Below are 22648 nucleotides of genomic sequence, written 5' to 3'. Positions count from 1 at the left end.
AATCTTTCAATATATAGACGATGTATTAAATGAAGAAAATAAAGGCCAAATGCTACTTTTGAAGGAAGCAGGATACTTGAAATTTCACAGAAAAGGAATGTATGTTAATGCTGCTAAGAAGCTGTCTCTTTTACAGACAATGTTTCTTTTTAGTCCAAAGTAAACTCCCCATTACAGGAGAAGGATGTTGCGTTACGATGTCTAACATTCTACTGAGAATCACAGTCACAACTTAGCAGTACAAAATAACCCAGACCGGCTGGGCCATAATTGCTACCTTGAAAGATTTTTAATTTAGAGACTATACATAGACCTTACGGTAGAAAGCCCATCAGTGAAGGGGCATGATAATAGATTAATAACGAGCAATATGATTAAATGGCAATAATATTTGTCTTTCTCACACTAGTATCGTGAGATTAATATTTAACATTTGTGATATGCTTCAGTTAAGGCATGATGATTTTTAGATATGGTATGTGTGCAGAATAAATGACTGATATCACTGCCACCCTTGAAGTAATGGAGTAAGATCACTAAGGTAGTATGGTAGAAGGAAGCTGAAAATTTAATCACTGAAAACACAGACAATAGAGCAGTAAAGAAACCAGACCAGTGTTGTGAGAATTCTAAGAAAAATGCCTATGAAATTCAAAAAGGGTATTCCAATAGCTGCGACTGTATTGCATAGCAGTAACAGTGATAAAGGCAATACAGGTAGCACTGTGAGAATCTGAACAAGGTTTCATAAAAAAAATAGACTTCTTATTGTTTGCCTGAAACGGATTTAGTTTTCATATGTGATCATTAAGTCCATTATAAATTCACATGGCTTCATGTTTAACACAACTACAGTTGCTTAGTATCTCTTGTGCGTTATTTCCAACACATTCTGCTGGAATCTAAAAATCTCAGTGGGCATAAATTAAGCTACTTACAGTTGTATGAGGCAACTGTACTGAGCATATGCTCCAGTTTATTAGACTCCATGTTAGTTTCATATACCCTCTAGGAAGATTTTTATTTATCTCACCCTTAAGCCGATGTAACTGAAGAACACTATAAAACCTTGTTACGGAAGAAAGGTACCTATGGCACTGAATCTGCACTCCAACCCTAATCTAGAAGAACTGTGATGAGAAAGATGACACTACAATGAATTTTTTTTTCTGGAAAAAAGGCATTTGTGGACATGCCTTCCCTTGCTATCCAGGCATGTCTACCTGATTAGATAGTTGAGCAGCTATGTAGCCATGTTGGTGTAGGGCTGTGCCAGAACAAAGACCAGGTGAGAGGCAGGATCCTGACTGCATTCACCTGTGCCAAGGACCTCCTCACACTTGCCCACAGAAGGGCAACTGGAGCAGCAGCAGTTGCGTTTAACCCCAGACCACTACTCTCCTGTAGCTTAAAGGGACACCACCACCATTTCACAGAGGCTGGAGAAGAGCTACCAGATAATGAATTACTACTGATAACTTTTAGCCTAAGTTGACTCAAACCAGTATATTTACAGGGGTATTGACATGCAAAAACATTCTATGCTTATTAGCTCTATATTTATCCTACATTTAAATTTGCTCTACTTCATGTGATGTTTTCCCGTATTTTATTTAACGGCCACAGTAAGATGCTCCAGAAAGAAACAGATATTAGTACAGTGTCAAATCTACAGTGAGTTTCAATGAAGACCAAGGCACTAAAAAGAAGATCTGATGCTGGGCAGCCTGAAAAAGTGGAAAAGAGATTATCACAAGAAAAATACTCACTTTCCTTTACACTATATGAGGCGTCAGAAACAAAGCTGATCAGAACAGAACACCAGAATTTGAGTCACTATTTAACTTTTCGTTCCTGGGCCATTTGTTATTCCTGGCTTTGTTTTGGTGGAGGTTTTTTCCCCTTTGAGTAAGACTTTTTTACTGCACTTTAAAATAAACTTTAAAATAATAAAAAATTATCAAGGACTGCTTGGGTCTTTCAATATGCAATGATAATAAAGGGAGTTACCTGTAATAAATTAGCTTTTTCAGCATTCCTTTCTTTGTTTGGTAAAATCAGCTTTGCTATTGTATATATTCCATTTGCCTGGAAACAGAGAAAGGTCAGTATTAACAGCACTGCTTTGCATACAAACCACAAATAAAACCCAGTGTTACTTCAGATATATCAGAAGCTAATACAAGCTCAACATCCTACTGCATACCTAAATTATAAGCTCAAATGACTTAAATATACGTAAGAATGAAATCATGATTACATTTAAACTGATACTGCAAAGACAGTTTGCGAACAGATAATGAAGCAATGCTTCTGTCTCTAGAAGTGAAGGAAATTGCAGCAACAGATCTCCCATCACAATGTGGATATTTTGAACTGTCAGGAACCAAAAATCCAGTCACAAGGATGAGTGGGGGAAGAAGTTAAGCTTGAACCTGCACATGGTCCCATCAATTTTTAAGCAATTTACTGACACCACAGTTATGCACTGCTACAGCAATGCAGAAAAACTCCATGTTAAAATCAGCTTTTTATTTCCCAAGTCGCCCAGGAGTTACACGGTTTTCAAAATATATCCAATTTAAATAAGTGATATTTTATTTTGATGAAACCAGACTCAGCCTAAAATGTATGCAGTTATATTGTTCAGATAAAATGTTGTCTAAATCAGCATGATTTATTGATGATTTTAGTGCGTAAGATACATAGAAAATATTTTTTTTTTCCCCTAGACTTACTTCCATTCCTTTCCTCTTAACCAATAGCTTTGAAATACACACAAACTTCTTTCCCAGTCGTATTTAAGGCTCTTTGTTCTCTCAATTCCTCTAGGAATACCTCTAGTTGGGTTTTAAGCTAACTTGAAGGCTTTGATCACTGACTTAACATTTAGAGTATAAGAGCTGGCTACAGCTTTTAGCTGGTATTAATGTCCTAAATATCTGTGTCTTTGACTATGTCTGGAATACATACCAGGGATTTTAAGAACAGTTTTCAGAACCATAGATTCTAGCTGATTTAAATATTATATTTTAAAATGCAGTTAAGAAACACAGCACTGGGGATGGAGTGCCAGGAAGTTATCTCGGAAACACCAAACTCTGAGGAAAAGAGAAATTGTTTGTGAAACAACAATGCACCAATATTAAGCTGCACAGAGTTTGTTTTAATAAACTTCACGAAATTCAGAATTTGTATTTCTCAGTTAATTCCGTGATTACTCTTATTTACTATCCTATTTTGAATATGGCAAAAGCATGGCAAGAGATGCCAACCAAAATGAACCCTGTCTGAATAAAGCTGTTTATTCTCCCAGACAACTAGGTATATATGTCGATATCTTTGTGTATACGTCTCTGTGTGTAAATGTATAAAGAAACAGAGATAAAGTTACATAAAGGCATATTTTCCAATCCCTTTCAAATGCATTTGTTTGTTAATTAAATGATGGTGACAAATAAGAACAGTTAAGTCAAATTATAAACGATAATGCCTTACTTAACCAAATAAAGTCTTCCTACCTGTACTACCTGGTAAGCGTTAGTCTCATTGAGCACCAGTTCAGTAATTGCAGCACAACAAGCTAGAATAAAAATTCAGATGTAACATTTAGGGCCAGATTCATAAAGATATTCAGATAGCATCGTGGGTTAACCTTAGGCTAAGGGGCAAATGCCCATCCAGCTGCCCATTCGCTCCCCCTCCTTAACAGGACAGAGGGAGAAAATAGGATGGAAAAGCTCATGGGTCAAGATGAAGACAGGAAGGTTGCTTACCAGTTACCATCACAGGAAAAACAACTTGACTTGGGGAAAAATAATTTAATTTATTGCCAATTAAAATAGATTTTGATAGCAAAAAAACAAAGACAAAAAATTAAAACAATGCCTTCCCCCCATACCATACTTCTTTTTCCCCCCAGATTCATCTTTACTCCTTCACTCGCGACTCCTCTACCCTCTCCCACAGCAGCGCTGTGGGGTGGTGGATGAGGGTTACAGTCAGTACATAACAGTTCCACTCTGCTGGCTCCTTTCTACTTTTCCCCAGCTCCAGCGTGGGTCCTCTCCACACGCTGCAGCGTGAATACCTGCTCCACCGAGGTCTCTCTCATGGGCTGCAGGGGAATCTCTGCTCTGGTGCCTAAAGCACCTCCTCCCCCTCCTTCTTCTCTGACCTTGGTGTTTGCACTGCTGTTTCTCACCCCTTTATTTTTTTTTTCTTCTCCTCCTCTGCTCACCCAGTGTTTTTGCCCTTTCTTAACTATGTTTTCACAGATGCATCACCAGCTTCACTGATGGGCTTAGCTTTGGCAAGCAGTGGGCCTGTTGTGAAGCCAGCTGGAACCAGCTGTGTCCAGCACAGGGCAGTCCCTTACCTCTTCCCACAGAGGCCACCTGCTAACAAAACCTTTCCACCCACACCGAGTATAGAAGGCTAAAAATACAAACAAGTACTCAGCCAGAACTAAAAAAGAACCTCTGTAAATTCAGTGCTTACTCTTTCTTAGGAGTCCTTAAGGAAGGCAGAAGTAACCCAGAAATACGCTCCACGCTGGCAATACTTTTGGCACTGCAATTTATTTCACATTACCAGCTCTTCAGAGGTAACATTCATGATAAAGTATTCAAAAACACTTATGTATTATGTTACAGCTTTCAGGAAGATACTGCAAAGGCTGATGTAATCCTAGTAAGGATATTTTGCATTGTCCTTCTATAGTCACTGGAAAAAGACATGATCCTTCAGAAGGCATTTCAGAATGGATAGTTGATGTGCTATTGAGAAATCTCCTCTAAAACGGATTCTCTTCATAACTACCGAGGAATCCTCGCCCGACTGGTAGTCTTTAAAATACCACTCTGAAAGAGTTCCATCATAATCAATTCATGATTGATCTACTATAGTAAATTTGAATAGAGGAAATATGATCAAATAAAAATAATCTCAGTCTAAAAATAAAATAAATAAATATATATATATGTGTTTGAAATGTTTTTACAGGTGGAAGAAATATATATGATTCCCATGTACTTAATACTTTATCCTTTGCTTCTTTCTAAAAAAAGTGTGCTTTTTGAAAATATGTGCTGGTATTCCACATTTAGAAATAAACACAGCTGACTTGGTGCCCCCACTCCCTAAAGCAGGTATAAAAGTTTACAATTTCAATTTTGAAATATTTTAAAATCCCTTTGCACAAGTGTAAGTAAACACATAACAGAGGATTAGGCCTCATAAACCTACCTGCCTGAAGTGAGAAAATATTTTCTTGCATCTCATCAGGACTCAAATCATCTGTCAAATGAAGATGTTTGATTCTCCCTGCTGCATTCGCACTAGATAAACTTCCAACTGAAGAGCAATCAGAAACAAGATTTCTTTCTCTGGGGGAAAAAAAAAAAACCACAAAACAAAAAAATACAAAACACCAAATTGCAGCGTAAAAAAATGGCTTAACATATCTTTGTTAACCATTTCTGATGTTCTGAAAATTTGTATGTTTTTCACTAAATTAGCTAATACACTTTGAAAAAGCAAACAAGCCTTTAAACAGAAAATTCCTTTACAACATTCATCAATTATATTCACAATTCTAGCTCACTAAATAGATGTCTGATTAATAGGGAAACTAAGTAGACAGCAATGATGTATTTATAATCTATTCATTATTTAGTTTATACACTGAAAATATGAAAAACACCTTAACATAACAATAAAATACACACAGCTGAAAAAAAATACTGCTTATTCATTACATTCTAAATAGCCTTTTAATTTCTGCAGACATCACATACAGCAGAACAAAACAAAGATGCTATTTGATAAAACAGGGCTTGGTCAAATATATCTTAAAATATGACACAGTCTCGTATAATTGCCACAATGTTGAGAACTGAAAACCTACCCCTGTAATATATGAAGGAGCTGCTTAATTCCACCCCAAATTCGAATTTCCACACTAGTCTCAGGGTCTTCACAAACCTGTACCAGAATCCAAACTATACTCCATAGAAGTTTGATATGATCAGAATGGAGTAAACCAAGCAAGACTGGAACTCCTTCATACATTTTTACTTGCTCTTTGACTTGTGACTCTGCACAGAGGAGACGTAGCAACTCTGCTGTGAGCCTAAAAAAATCAGCAAAAAATGTTAACAATAACTCTATCATTACTTTGTATTGTCAGTTAACAAAGGGAAAAAAACACAGCAAATGTTTAAGAAAGAACAGAGACCTCCTATAAAAAAAAGAAGTTAAAGAAAAATGCTTAAAGTCACTGTAAACTGGTTAAAGTCACTGTTTAAAAAAAAAGAAAAAGAAGAAGGTCCAAATTTGCACAAGCAATGAAATTATATTTACATTGAGTTTGACTGTCAGCATAGGCAGCCAAGCATACACAGCCAGGATGGAAGTGGCCAGGTGGACTGTCATCCGTGGTACCACCTTCCTGTTAATGGCATTAATAGTATAAGTACCACTGACTGCATGAACTTGTAAAGTCCATCTGTGGAATTAGAATAATTCCACAAATAATTGTGATTCTTCTCCAGTATGGTTTGAATATTATGTTTACAAAAGGGACTGGATCTATCATTTAAAAGGTTAGACAAGACTTTCTTTAACTTCACTCCAATTAAGGTGGACTTTCCATAGAAAATACGGTTAGGAATTTCCATTTCCACTTGCAGCAAAAAAGCTGCAGTGTTTGATGAAACATATTAATTTTAAATTCAGATGTGAATCTGAATTTTTCTTAACTAGCTCTGAACTTCATCAGCTTCCTGCCTACATTCAAATTCCAGTTTTTATAACAAACTTTTGGTTTACATATAATCTAAATAATTTCAAACCCAGAAACTAAATAAAATCTTTTGGCATATGACTAAAGATAAAGAAATTGAATATGTAAAATAATTTACATGTATGAAATAATTAAGCATGAAATTTTAAAAAAATCTCTTCAGAATTTTAAATGTGATAGGGTAAGTGACATATCATCAAATTTGAGAGTCTCTTGGTTTCTTACTGAAATGCAGATATACTATGCTCAACTAGCAAGCTTAGCCGAGATGAAAGGACATTTAAAGAACTGAAGGGACCTTTATGATTTTCTGATTGAAGGGATATGGGGTCTGACCCAGCCGCTGGCATAAAGTACAACAGCTATTTCTTGCAATTTTTCACTAGTTTATATTGCGCATCCCAGGAACTGTCAGAGTTCAGCGTGCTTTCCATCTAACCACTCAGGTCTGCCAGAAGCAAAGAGGAGATGCACCAAGAAAAGCGATTGCTATCACCTTATGGTAACATTGCAATTTATTTGCACAGCATTGTAGGCCATCAGTGGAGAAAAAGGAGACAGCTTATAACAAAACTACTAGAAAAGATTTTACTATATCAATACCTGACTGAAAATACATAAGTATCAGAACTTCACCTTGAGTATATTAAAGTGGCACATTATCTAATTCCTCTAAATAAACATGTCCCTAAATGAAAAAGTCAAAATATATTTTAACACAATTAATCTACAAGCGAAGTCTCACCTTTTAGAAAGCAAATCGTATTCATGTAATATCACCAGCAAGTTCTCAACAATGGTGAGCTCACTTATCTTCTCCCTACATTCTGGACTACAAATTGATTATTCCTGGCATTTATATCAAATTAAATTATATGAAAAAACACATTGCTCTTTAGCCTCCCTCCTTATACATTTGACCAATTATTTTTTTCTCAAGTCTTAAGTAATACTATTATATTGTGAACACAAATATTTAAAGCAACAAAAATATGCTGGGTCAAGAGTGACACTGCAACAATTTCCAATTTTCCTAGTACAAAAAAAGTAAATGTGAATGCATAAAAGTAAAGACACAAATGTATTTCATTTGTTTCATAATAGAAATTAAGCAAATGAGGTACATTTTTAGAATCAAATACAATTTCTGTTAATATTTGTAATATACTCCAAACGCTTCCTTGCCCAGTCCAAATGTAACGCATTTAATTCTGTGAAGAAAGTTAAATGGAAGTTGAAAATGTATGTATAGCATAATTTAAATTAATGCTGATATTAAAAAAAAAATTGAACTGAAATAGAATGAAAGAAATTTGGGAAAAAAGAAAATCCAGAGAAATCTTAGTAAATAAATTTCTACTGATCTCAAGGGGTTGTACCTATTCTCTTCAATTTTGTAATTTTCCTTATAATTTTTCATTTGAAAGATAAAATTGTTATATAAGTCTGGAAGTCAGCAGAACAATAATGCAGAAGCAGCAGATTTTCTTCTATAAAACTATTAAGGATGAAAGATGCTGTATCTTCCTTTTCCTTTTTTTCCCTCCACACCAGGAAAAAAAAGTCCTATCTTTATTTAAAATGGTCATTAGTGAAGAGAGGATACGTATACATGGATTTGAGTGTATGCATTCATTATTTACTACATTGGACAATATTCTTGCTGGTTATTGCGAGGCACTGTTATATTAAGCTCAGCACAAAAGACACTTACATGCAGGAAGTCAGTAAGAATTACAGAATCCTGCATAGGGATTGCAAAGAGAGATTCTATGACTCCAGTCTTGCAAAGTTCTCCACGTGAGCAAGAAGTCTGCTGCAAGGACCAAAGTTTCTACTTAGTTTCTGCTGCTTCAATATAAAATTAAGCACACTTCATAGACCTCCACAGAACAAGGCCTCATTTTGAAAAAAAGAAGTCTTCCTCATAAACAGCAGTTTTAATAGTGTGTCAAGAGATAACATTAAAATGCTTATTGTGAACTACAGCACATTAAGTTGAACCTACCTTTCTGCTAGGCTAGTCAGAGCAAGAAGGGCACCCAAAAGCACGTTGCTGTCTCTGGCAGATAACAAAATTACTAAGGTCTGGAAAATGAAACATGAAACAAGATAAATAAATACAAATTATATTCTTTTCTTTTACGACTCAAACACATATAGAGTTAGTTACTGAAAAGTCAAAATTAAGATACCAAATCCTTACACAATACACTAAAAGCCTTAGGCACATTTAAAGTACACTTTAAGTACACTTAAATATACACTTAAAGTCTTAGAATACACCCAGTCTGAAGACAAGCAAGGATGTTTCTTCTCAAACTGCAGTTAGCATCTCTCTTGACTGCTAAAGCATCTGTCCAACTTAATATACCATTGTAAAAATGTTCCTGTGTAAAACACTTCAGAACTCTAAATCAAGGCCTCCTGAAGCAAAAGTTAATTTTCAGCTTATATTTAAACAATGCAGTATGTAATTTAAGGCCCTGCATATATTCTGTTAATGATTTGTATCAAAGCAAATTTCATATTTGTCTAGATTCTCTAAAAACATGTTGTCCGATACTATCTTATCACAATTGCCAATGTTTTACTGCAGCATAATAGAATCACAAAGCACCAGTTATGCTGATCTTGATCTCTACTGTTTCTCAGTTTGGCCACAAATCAGCAGTGGTTAAGTATAGATCCTTAGACTGGCAGTAATGTATAGCAAGGGATGTCTAGGTTGTCACTGTCTAGGTTGACAATGTTCCATTTAGACACAGAATACTTTATAAGCGAAAAATCATAGCAGAAATTTATACCAAAAAAAAAAACCATTTATATTAAAAAAATATATAAAACAATTTATATCATAGTAACACGTAACTCAGGACAGTGTAAACATGAGTACTAATTTTTATATGAACGAGTTTAGTCCAAACATTTAAGACCTATTTATCTCAAACAACCAATAACCATGCCAATTAACTTATGTAAAAGAAGTAATTTTTGTGATACTATTAATACACCTGTAAAACACAGAACTGAGATTATCTTACTTTACAAGCTTGACAAGGTAAGGAATTTACTCCCACCTAGATCAAATCTGAAAAGCATAAGTCATTCAGTTAAGTAGCTAATTGGTTATAATTTTATAAAGCACTTACTTTATGTGCTCCACTTGCTATAACCCATTCTCTTTGATCTTTAACAGCAGCAAGCTTTTGGAAAATGTCTATGGGACAAAGGAAGTCACATAAATTGAAGCTTTACCACTTAATATTTTTCATTTTACTAATCAGATAATAAAGCAAAACACTGGATGAGTTCTTTGAGCCATGACTAGCTCATTTTACTCTGTTATTTCAGTGTGTAAAGAGGTATTAATTTCTTAAGGAAATCTTACTTATGTACAAAACCAAGATGTGCTTCTCCACAGCAATTTCAGTTTTTACTTGTGTGATGATGCCTACAATATCTTAAGTATCTTAATATCATTAAGTAATATCTTACTTAATGACCATCTCAAGTATTTTAAACATTTTAAGCCTCACACAAAAAGTTGTAAGTGCTCTTATAATTTATGTTATCAGCTATAACACTTACATGTCATGTTGACCAGCTTGTCTACATTATGCTGCTCTTCTCCGTAATCAAGATAGCCATTTGCTACTGTTTCCATATACTACAAGTGGGGGGGGGGGGAAAGGATACCATTAAAAATAGTTTTAAGAATTCATAAACCTAGAGTGTTATGCACAGAAATAGCCTGTAGGTGGTGCATCTGTTTCACGAAAAACTAAGTCTGCGACAGCCCGCATAATTTTGCTGTAAAATTTGTCAGGGAACAGAAGAGATCTTCGAAGTATAAGAATTCAAAGAGCAAGTGTAAAATTCCACAAGAGGAAAATCCACTGAAGACTAACAAATACAACGACCCTACTTCTAGGGCCAAAATTCCCTTCTTTGCAAGCTGCTAGAGGTTGATAAGAGTTTTCTGGTGAACTACCACTTCACGTTTCTGCTCTCAAACTTTTCCCTCAGCATCTACTATTGGCCACTGTCTGGAACAGCCAGATGGATCTTCAGCCCACACAGCTGACAGGCTCAGACTCTACAAAACCTACACAACTGCAGGGGGGGATTTTGTGTCTTTTTTTTTTTTTTTTTTTGGACATAGCCAACTGGTGGGAAATGGTGGTCAATCTTCTTTTACAATCCTAATAACTACCTGGTCAAACATATTTTTCCAGGAAATGAGAATTATCACAAGGATGTAATGTTTGTTAGTACACAAAATCATTATAAGATTCACAGCATTGCTTATATATTGGTCTTACATATGGTGGCATTTTGAAATTTCTAGAACACTGTATAGGGAAACTACAGCAGTTTCAAGCAGATGGTATAAAGAGGCTAGAACTACAGTAGTAGCACACAATTTAGAAAGAAAACTCACAAGAGGAGGACACTACTATGCAAAGTAATATTTGTAATAATAATTTTATTAGCATTTTCTACTAAAACACTCCAAAACACTTTAAAATGAGAACAGTTTTTTTATCTGAAACTGCTCGCCCAAAAAATATATGTTTTTAATGCTGTATAAAATAGTCTAATGGAGGACTTTAGACTTGTGATTTGGCAAGAAGATTTGGATGCAAAATTCACCTTGAAATTACTGCCACCTTCTAAATTTCTGAGGGATTTTTGAAAGTCTCAGCTATAACTTTTTTCAAACTGCATTTCAGAGTGCTGGAAACCCATTTAACACTTAATTTTATCTCACTGCAAAGGACACAAGAGATTAAATTCCCCAGGAGTTCAGAAATCATAAAAATTACATCTCACGACTTTTTAAATTCTCTATGCCAGCAACACATAGTAACGCATAGTAAAAATGATTATCAGTTATATGATTTGGATTCCTGCTGCAGAGGACTCCACTTGCAGATGTTGCCAACGTCTCAGCAGGCCATTGCACTTTGCAAGCTCCTCGAAAAGTAGGGCTAAGCATTAATGACATGCGACATCGGAAAACACCAAGCAGTTCCTGTGGGAACCATATCCATTAGAAACTAATAACCTCTAACTCCTGCAACTTTAGGGATGTTTCAAACAGGTGATTGTCTGACCAAAGGGCTCATAGCACACGATTGGTTCTTTGAAATACAGGTGGCTCCATAAATATTAATGAACGATCACTGCATTCTAGAAAGATACATTTGTTATAAAAATTCTGATTTTTTTTCTAGAAAGAAAACTCCCAACAGTTTCAAAGATACTCAAGATATGTCATATCTCACTGCTAAATTGGCACTGATGAACAAGTATTAAAAGCCCAGGAGTAAAGCAGTATTAACACAGAGCAATAACAATACAGCAGTCAGTTATCAATAATGTTCTGTAGTGCAAAAGTTACTGTAGTCCCCAAATTTAAACCTGTTCAACATTCTATGACTATGCTTTTACCTTTGAAAAATCATTTGCTACAGTTCAAGGTGACTTTACTCATCTTCCTTCAAAAGTCTACAGTTTCTTTTGACTGAACCAATTGTGCTGACTTTTCTAATCCTCCCACTTCAGGGGGCATTTGTTAAGCCTCCTAACTAAAAGTCCTGGGTTAAATGCTGCTAGATTATAAGGAGAGCTGCTTTGCGCACGAGTGAAAAAACCCACACCAACTGCTTATGTGCAAACAGAAGAATAGACTCGCTTCTTTCCATAAACCTAGAATATATGTACACTGCTTTTTACAGTGTATTTCATTCTAATCATCATAAACTGACATGCAACATAATGGACAAAGGTACTATGAGTAATTCTACCTGAGCTAGACTTTCGATCCCACCCAAGCTGTGGAGTATTTCCTAAAAGAAAATAAAAAGTAAAAAAAATTGAGTCAAAATACAGAACACACTAGAATGAGAGAACACTATAATATAAATGCTCTGTTTGGTTATGAATGTTGAGAAACCTTAACTCCAGTTGTCAAAGTCAATGGATTCTGGAGATGCTTAGCACCTTCCACAGTTCAGAATTACTTGTAATAAGTAGATAAATAAAAACACAGAAGTGGAATTTAAAGGTTCTAAAACTGGAAAAACAGTATAAGCTTTGGAACACATAGAAAAGAAATACACAAAAACAAGTATCTTAACAGATGTCTGAGGCTTAGTCCTACGAATAACAACTAAAATAGCCAGAATAAAATTAAAAGCTAGTTGTTTGTAGTTCAGAGCATTGGGCTGCTAGGAGGAATAGGCAGCTTTCAGTTTTCTTCACTTACTACATTATGGGAATTTTACATATCTATATGGTAAAGCCAAGAATGGAGTCTAGGGCTCAGAGCAATGACCAAGCCATCTATTATGGAGATTTACAGGTTCTTTGTTAGGGTTAGCAACGACAGACGCTACATAAGAAATATCAGAAATCGAGCGAGTTATGCAGTAACAGTGCAAATTCACTCTTGTTTGTTTGCAAATCACATCTTCACATATAGAAATATAGGTACATACATATAGTAAGCATGCATCCATAAGAACGCACATTTTTATACACATGCACCAACACAACTCATATGCACGATGCTTATATGCATTCTCTTATCCAAGCAAGAAACAGTATTTTGACATACTGACCTGATAGCACGGATCCCTTATTAGTAATCTCAGGCAGATTAATACCCTAAGAAAATGGATGGATGGAGCTTGATGAACCCAATCCCTGTAAAAGAAATATTCAAAATATAAACCAAATACAATAAAAGAGTGTTAAAACACTTAGATAAAACACTGATTCAGGAATCGACTAGAAGATTAGTGACCTACAACAGCTGTACAAGACACTATAACACAGAACTTTTAATACCGTTTATATTCAAACATACTAACAGCTTTAAATAAATTGATTTCATTATATGAACATTGCCAGCCATCACTTATTAACTGAACTGATGCAGGGAAGTACATGCTTATCTCTAAGCACAAACTGATCATGCTTTGACATAAACTTAAAGTGTTTGGATCAAGGCCCAAAGGGCAAAATCACTGAGAAACCACATAACAAACTTCAGTGCACAAAATACACTTATATAAAAATATTAAAAAAACACACATGGGTGCTACAGAAGTGAAAATAGCTAGATTTGAAATAATTTTTTGAATTATCATAATCTATCCTGGGTTTTAAAAACTCTTAATACCATTAGTCCTTGGAGTAATTTGTTATTTAGTTTAAATGTTCTTGATACGGGATTATACTTCCAAATAGAACTTCCTCTTTTATATTTCTCCATACAATTCCCCAGCACAAGACTTGGCAGAAAACACAACTCAGATTTACACAAAGCATCCAGGGGCAGTAATCCTGCATAAAATACCAGTAATGGAATCACTATTTCCATTGTCTGTTGAAGGTACATATCCCCATTTTCCTATTTAAAATAAACCTAAAATAGGACATCTTTGCGGTGGTTTTTTTGTTGTTGTTTTAACTGAGAGGACAGAATCTGTAGTATCTGGGCAAGTTTCCAAGGAACGGAAGAAGTCTATGAGACATGGCAGTTCTCTTCCCTTTTTATCATTTGCAGTTGGGAACAACGCCAATGGCTAAAAATATTTTGATAAAAATAAATGTTTTGCAAATAGATACTAACAAAATCTCAGCCCTTCTATGCCAATATTCTGCCCAAAGTAATACTATTTTTCATTATGCTTCCATAATTGGCCGCTTCAGAATGGCACGAAACTTTCATGGAAAGAAAACAGCAACATATACTGGTAGGCAAAATTTGTAGGTCAGATTTTAAAGTGACCTGAAGATCATTACCGTGGCGGTTCTACAAACTTATTCTTTCAAAAAGCTTTGACTCTTGACAGAATTTAGTTTGTTTAATGGAGCAACGCATCTGTCACATTTCCAAGCAGGGACAGTAATTCTCTGAGCCAACATTTGAGAGCCTCTGCTACTATAGTTACATTTACAATACACTTTACTAGATACCCTAGCGTATATCCAGCATATGCCAGCAGGATTTTTTCTGCCTGCTTAGTTATACTCCTTATCCAAACTACTTAAGCTAAGCTGATCACAGCTTTCTTGTCAACAGAACTACCTCCAACCAGGACTTCTGCCAACACAGTGATGCCAGTAAGTGGGTGTGATTTTTTTCTTGCACCCCAACCAACATAGTTGTGCCAGCAAAAGTATATAATGCAGATGACGGTGACAGTTCCTAAGGCTCTGACACAATGCAATGGCAGTAGTTCCAAAGAGAGGACACCATCACAGCCATAGTAAAATATTTATAAAGGGCAACTAAATCATCTTTGTAACTGCACTTACCTTACGGGTTTTACATACCAACTAATACATGCTTGAATCATTAACCTTACCTGGGTGCTTTCACTTATAATACAAGGCTGGTTTTGCTATATCATCATCAACAAGTACCAAAGAAAACAAAAACCAAAATATGAGCCAGGTATGACACCATGTATAAATAGAACTTGGGAAGACACAACGCAAGTTATTCTTAGATTTTTGGCAAATGAAGCTGAGCCACTGACATCCCACTGGTGGGTACTGAGATGATAAAGTTCACTTGCAAAAAAAGAGGTACCAGATTTACAAATCACTTAAATGATCTGTCAAAAACTCACTGCTATTTAGATAATCAAAGAGGAGATCCCTAGTTCCCTAGCTAATTCTGAAAAAGGGTCTAAGCAAACTATGTGATTTTTTTGGTGTTTTTTAGGTACTTCTGTAAACTCTAGCAGTTATACATTAATACCTTTAAATGCCCTAGGTTTCTTCCTTTAAGCTTCTGTACCACTTAAGATTTTTCAGAAAATGTACTTGGGCTTCAAAAAGGAAAAATACAATACACTGCAGTGGTGTATAGTAATAGAAATCCTGAAAAACACATTCTTTTTTTCAGAAAGTATCTTTTTCTATCCCCCCTATTTTTTTTAAGGTCTTGCACTTCCTCCTTGCTCAAATGACAGCAACATAAGAAAGTTTCCCCTTTCTAATCCCATTATACACATGAATACAAATAAATATGAACAATAGCATAAACTCATCTGAATTTTATTAAAGCCACTGACCTTTCTATATACAGGCAGCAGTCCATAAAATACAAGTAAAATCAGTAAAATAAAAATGAAATTAGAAAAGCAAACCATAGATTACAGATACCAGATATGGACAAATGATCAAGGAAACATAGAAGATGTTAGAATTTTGGTCATCCATATTTTGTCATATACCCAGGCCTTTCTTCTTCTGTCCCACTAACCCAAGCATTCGGTCTTCAAAGCCAATACAGAAGTGATTGTTTAAAACTGAGATTATGCAGGGATGTGAAGCTGGCAGCTTCCACACAGAGGTCTATTGTTGAAACACATATGCCATATATATTGTTGAAACAGTATGAAACATTATCCATGCATCTTGGTTCTTTGCTTCAGGCATGAAAGAGTGACCCTCCTTGGATATGAATGTGTTCAATATACTGACCTGCAGGTAAGTCTGTTCTTAACTAAAGCTGTAAAGATCTCTTGAAACAGCTTGTGTCTGGGATGTTTGCTAAAATTTCTCTCATTCTTGTAGGTCACACTAACAAGGAAAAAAAAAAGAAAAATGCTGAATTGCTGATTATCTTGCCACAACATAATTTTAGATTGCCAAAACTTAACATCAGCAAGAAAAATTAAGAAATGTCATATCAGCAGTTACAATGGAATAACACAACTTCAGATTTCCAGACATTAATTGCATGGAAGAACAGTCTGTCGAATGCATAATTTGGGACTATTATAATGGTATAATATAAGCTTTCCAAATAAAGAAACCATTACTTTATTTAAATTGACTACATTAACTCTCAACAGTACACTCTGCTGAGTGGGAGCCTGTGTCTGAAACTTACGGTGGCAGGAACATTCACAGTTAGGTTTAGAAAGTTAAAAATATATAATTCATATCTCGGATAGTGGGTTAACATGAAAGTACAAGTAACAGACGTAAGTACAAATATAAATGTCTTCAACACCTCAAGAAGCTTAAGATACATAAAGGCGTTCAGATACAACACAGTGTCATCATATTAGCTTGTTTTGTTTTGGTTTTTTTACCTAAAGTTTTCAAGCTCAACAGCTTCTGGTGATTCTTGCCATTGACCATGAGGTTTTTGTTTATCGCTTTTGACGTTTTGCCGAGCTCTTGTCACACTGGTTTGACCACTTTCAAAATGTATAGCTGGAAGCTAAGGAGTAAAGGAAAAGTACTCATGAGTCAAACAATGCATTTTAAGTTTTATAAGAATGTTATCAAGCAAAAGTACCTTTTCTCGAGTTCTGACTTGAACTTTGGACCTACAATCTGCCATTATAAAATATACACACACCCCACGCAAAAACAGAACTGACATGGTAGAAAACTGATGTAAAGCAAGGCTGAAAAACAAGTACATGGAGATATATAAAGTGTGAAGAACAGTGTCTTTTAAAATTTATAATAGTAAAGCTCAATAGAATCTGCAACACATGCGTATTATCTATGCTCCTGACCTGTCACACTTCTACAACTGCACAGCCTTCATGTTCTTTTTAGGCTGTAGAACTCAGATGTTTCAGCTTTCTGCTCAGAAGCAATTCCATGCCTCTATCCAGGAAAGGAGTGCATAACTCTTATCTCACATGAACAATTCCCTAAGTCATTTTGTCGTATCTTTTTACAGAATAGAAAGGGAAAAACTGTTCTGGCATTCCAAGGAGTCACACCCATCATCACGTGTTGGTTTTCTGTGCTTCAAATGGCAAACACAAGCTTCATCAAGTGACTTGAGGTGAAGGAGATTTTACTGTGTCCTGTAAGTCTCATGCATTGCTATTTATGCCCTGAAGATTTTTAGCTGAAGTGTTATTCTTCAGAGACAAATTGTTTATGGTTAAAATGCTGATTTTTTTTTTTTTTAATATTCTTTACCACTCCTTCATCATGTTGTAAGTAATACATCTCTAAGCCTACCTTCTCATGACATTGTGGAATGGCATGGAAGAAAACAAATCTGTTAGGCTACTTGACCATATGCAACAATAAAATAAAAAAAAAAAAATTTTAAAAAGCAACGCCACATCCACTACACAAGATTTTGCTAACGTTTAATCATAGTGGAACACAATATGCTCAGTATCTGCCACAATCCATAATCACCATTACTTATGATTACACAATTCTGCAGCATGTTTAATAGTTACTGAAAAATAAGAGTTACTGAAAAATACCTGTTGGTTGCTTGACTGAACATTTAAGAGAGACTGAAGTTTTTTAAGATCAGAATAATCCCTAGGATAAAACAAAATAGCATAAATATATGTGTTAATAGTTACATAAAAGTACTTTTGTAAGAGTAAAGAAGGTCAACAAGCAGCAATGCTACTGACAGAAAAAAGTTTTCTAGTGTTGCCTAGTGTCCCCATTTTGCATAGAGAAGAATTTATAGCTTCTCCAGAATGCCTTAAATCAACAAAGGTGTAAATAAACTTTGTGACCAGAGTAACAGTTGTCATGTTTATACTGCATTTCAAATTAAAGCATTCTGCTTTGGCAGCTAGTGCAAATTCCACATGGGTCCTGCTGAAGTTCAAAGGAAGACATCAGATACTATACCTCATAGAGATCCCATGAGGTTTTTTGTCTGTTGCTTTTTCTGTGCTCTTCAACTTTTTGTCCTGATCAGGCATTGTGTATCACTTATCAGATGGCTAAAAACTCATTTCCTTAAAAATAAAGTAGATAGATAGAATTATATCATTGCAGCAAAAGCAACAAATATTTACTTACAGAACCAACTGATAAAACTTTAAGGAAAAAAACAGCTCTACCATTTTCTCAACATGAACCCTTAGGCATTATATGAGGATATCCTTTAGAATTCCAGATACTAACGAGAAAGTAATTAACCTAACATACAGAAACCTTCTTTTCCCAACACATGGGTAAGATAATATTGGCTGTCCTGCTATAACACTTCATTTTTATTGGGATTTTTCCCCTTCTTGCATATTATTACCATTATTTCTCACCATGGATTATCTATTTATGTTACAGCAGTGCTTACAGGCTGACATCAACAGAAAATAGAATGAGCCAGACAACACAGAACATAATGGTTTTATCATCTAAGTAAACAAGACAGATGAAGGGTAGAAAAAGGAGGTATCTGACAAATAAATGCGATGCATACATCACGCAGTCTACCAAAGAACCACAGAAATTTTCAGTAGTTTGGAATCTGGGTCTTCTGAATTTCAGCCGAATGCCTTATGCCAATAGTGTCCAGCTTTTCTTGCAGTGGGACACACGGCTTATTTCCACTGATGAGCAGAGCTGTATGGCCTGGCCTCATCAGGGCCATTACCATATATTAGATCCACTGCAGACAAGTGTTCAGTCTGTAGGTCTGACTTCCCACAAAAGCCCACAGCTTGTTGCTTGTATAGCATACAACACTTGTTCACTGGAAATCTTACAAAGCCCTAGAAAGAGGCAGAAGGCAATAGAAAGAGGATAGTCAAGAGGAATCTCTTGCTGCCACAAAAGCAATTATATTGATGCAGATCCTGCTCTGAGTGAAAAAAAGCATGGTCAGGAGCAGGTGGGGGCTGAAGAATTACCCCACAGAACTGCATACAGCTGCAGCATATTGGTAGAGCACCTCTGATTTAAAAAAACGAGGATATAATACCACTGTCTGATCCTTTCTACCCATTTTACTATTCACTAAACATGGACCATTTGGATGTTCCCTTTAGTGTCTCTTTAATAGGATTTTCCATATGAAATATGACAGCCTCCTTTTCTCTTTGTGCAGTGTAGAATTCCTCAGCTATTGATTTTTATCCCTCTTCCTCTAAAGGCAAAGAAGAAGAAAACCTGGCAGGAAATAAAAGCATCGTAAACTACCAGAAGCTGCTGCTTCCCAACTGAAAATCAGTTATTTTCCCAATTGTACATTCTCGCATCAGAACTACCCAAAACGCAACTGTTGACGGTATGAACTCATGCACTGTATTAACTCGCCCTAGTAAGTGGCCTGTAAGCCCAGCTCATCCATTTCTGTTCTTTTGAACAAGCTTTTATCCTACCATCAATTCCCCCCACAGAGAATGATTGATCTGGATCCCCAAGAAATTCCTCCTCTCTCCTCCACGCACCCATTCAACAGGGTTATTAAAAAACACCTCAGAACACTCCTGTTATACCAGTTATCACCAGGGAATGAATATAAACAGGATCTGTTCTACCAGCCAGCAGACAAAATTCCTGAATTCAAATTAAACCAAATGAAGTTAGTTCAATTCATTTATTTCCTTTGCTTCAAAAGCAGTAAAAGTTAAGAGAAGCCAAGTACATTGCTAAGCATGTTTAAGAATCCTCATGAGTAAGGATTTCCATGTATTGTTTTAGTGATATTTGTATTTTATATCCTCTCCCCAATACCCCAATACATTTGGCATATTACTGAGGCATGATACGATGCAATCATGACCTCACATTTGCACACTAAGAAATACTGTTAAACTCAGAAATTATCAACTTGCTCATGAGTACGTGTGTACAAAGAACAGATTTCAACCAAGTAAAGAATCGCCAGACAAAACCACACACAAAACAACTTGTCCATGAGCAAATACAATTAAATCTTAAAATTTTCAGCATCCCATTTAAAAAAGTAATCCTTGGGTTAAACTTCTAAACCATAAATGGCAGGATTCCCAGCATGGCTAGGATTTCATCCAAAATTGTTAGGTCTTTGTGATTATTTACAAAATCTTACAACTGTAGACCAACCTTACTTACGGCAGTCAGTCCAATGCTTTCACTGTGTGCGGTACCTTAGTAAAGACCAAACAGAGTAACAACTGACTAATATTTTAAAGGTTCATTGCCATCACAGATCCAAATGTCCCTGTACAAAATTGAACCTGACAAACATCAAGCCACATTCCCTTCAACTGCTGTCTGAGAACGAAGGGATGCAGCTCACCCAAGGATGCAGCCCTCACCCAGCTCTGAGGACTCATCCTGAGGTTACCTCTCTATTTCCTAGAGGCCACTAAGCCAGCATGAGTCAGTAAGCACTTCAACAAAAAGAGGCCAGCCCTGGCCACAAACTGACCCTGGACAACCTCTTTGGTCTGCCAGCACAGCATCACCATAGGTGCACAGCTCACTGCATTGGGAAACCCGATTCAGGTTACAAATCTAATCTCTCCTACTTTAACCCTGATTACCCTATAGTTTGTCCCCAGGTACTTCTGCTGTACAAGGACAGGTACAACATGCAGAAAGGAGCATTTATCCATGCAGCTTAAAGCGGTGTGCCCTTCAGCTTTACTACAGAGATAAACCAATTAACAGCCAGCTGCTGGTGAAAATGGCGGATCCTTTCCCCTTCCCTTCTTTCCCCTTCCCAACCTCAGCCACTCCCCTCCACTTCTTCAGCTGACCTGACCCAAACCTGAGCCAGTTTAGAGAGCTAAACAGGCAGAAAACAATATACCTCCCTTTGTATTGTTAGTTTTCTACCAATTTAACTCACTGTTACAGTGGCCTGATGAGTATCTCTGCTGACAAGGCAGGGGGCAAGAACGCACAGCTGTAAATAGAGAAGAGCAGAAAACCCTTTCATCAGTAGCCAGTCATTAAATCAGGTAGGTGTATTAGCACCACACCCTGAGTGAGGAGTAGACAAAAGGAAACAACCCCCTGTTTTCCTAGTATCAGCCATAAACCTGAGAGAAAACAGACATGAAATATTTCCTTACCTATTCTCACAGTTATTTGACTTTTTTGAAATCACTGAATAATTTCCCACCCCTGTGTTTCTTCTTTACTTGTGCCAGCAGAAATTTCCATGGAGGCAGGCTATTAACTATCCTCATAACTATCCCCCAGCTATTAAGCCAGCCCCATGAGTAATGTACAAGAAACAAACCAAACAACACTCGCATTTCACTTAAGTTATACCAGAAAAAGATTGAGATCGACAACTCTTCAAAAGAACAGAAACACATTAAAAGGACAATGTCTTTACAGCATAGATTCTTATTCAGTTCCATTTAAAACAATGAAATGAGAGCAATATTGACCAATTGATTTTAACTGAGGATAATTACATTTAATCAGCTGTGTTAATTCAATTACATAGGGAGAGAGATGCTTTCCGATAGTGCTGGCATGCAGGATAGGACAAGAAATGCTCTGAGAACCCTGTCAGAAATGAAAGAATTCACATGATGAGAAATGGGAGACAAAGGAATTACCACCCCAGGCTTGATCTGTGGCCCAGTCCAATGTGTGTCTCAGATGACACAAGCACATAAAGCTTCAGAAGGTGAAAACAAACCCCCAAATAAACAAAAACACAAAGACACAGTGGAGGATAAATCTACCGCCACAAACTACAGTGTAATGGTTAGAAACTCCCTTAAACCGAAAGATGCTTACATTCTTTATAATCTTTATTAGCAATAACTACTGGATATGGACAGTTTGTAAGCCAACTAGTTGCTTTATTTACCCTTGAACTCCTTTCTTAATCACTCCAGTGGCTGAGTTCTACTATCTAATTATACACAGAAGGTTAACTGGCTTAAGCTGGATAAAGAAGCAATAGATATGTTATATCTTAGCTTTAATAAGACTTTTGATGATGTTGTCAGATAGGAACGTATCTAATACCATAAGCTGGGTGTGACGTCAGATGAAAATTCAGTCCTTAAAAGAGCAATTATCAATATATTATTGTCAAAATAGAAATGGCAAAGGAAGCATAAAAGACGA

At 36.1% G+C, this 22648-nt stretch overlaps 1 protein-coding gene across 1 annotated transcript in view; it reads right to left on the bottom strand.

Annotated features, from left to right (window-relative positions):
* Nucleotides 1-22648, bottom strand: part of NEK10 (NIMA related kinase 10) — a 123679-nt gene that overhangs the window by 99561 nt on the left and 1470 nt on the right. The window contains exons 2-15 of the mRNA XM_076331152.1: nucleotides 18470-18579; nucleotides 18085-18145; nucleotides 16933-17063; nucleotides 16316-16414; nucleotides 13435-13519; nucleotides 12619-12660; nucleotides 10397-10475; nucleotides 9958-10025; nucleotides 8814-8893; nucleotides 7551-7637; nucleotides 5909-6133; nucleotides 5248-5387; nucleotides 3522-3583; nucleotides 2011-2088 (exon numbers count right to left, since the gene is read on the bottom strand). Coding sequence (XP_076187267.1) covers nucleotides 2011-2088; nucleotides 3522-3583; nucleotides 5248-5387; nucleotides 5909-6133; nucleotides 7551-7637; nucleotides 8814-8893; nucleotides 9958-10025; nucleotides 10397-10475; nucleotides 12619-12660; nucleotides 13435-13519; nucleotides 16316-16414; nucleotides 16933-17063; nucleotides 18085-18145; nucleotides 18470-18543 — 1311 coding nt within the window. The 5' untranslated portion in view covers nucleotides 18544-18579. The remainder of the gene's footprint in view (nucleotides 1-2010; nucleotides 2089-3521; nucleotides 3584-5247; nucleotides 5388-5908; nucleotides 6134-7550; nucleotides 7638-8813; nucleotides 8894-9957; nucleotides 10026-10396; nucleotides 10476-12618; nucleotides 12661-13434; nucleotides 13520-16315; nucleotides 16415-16932; nucleotides 17064-18084; nucleotides 18146-18469; nucleotides 18580-22648) is intronic.

Source organism: Aptenodytes patagonicus, chromosome 2 (assembly GCF_965638725.1).
Source record: "Aptenodytes patagonicus chromosome 2, bAptPat1.pri.cur, whole genome shotgun sequence".
Taxonomy (NCBI): domain Eukaryota; kingdom Metazoa; phylum Chordata; class Aves; order Sphenisciformes; family Spheniscidae; genus Aptenodytes; species Aptenodytes patagonicus.
Note: the sequence above shows the minus strand (reverse complement) of the source record. Positions and strands in the feature narration are given on the sequence as shown.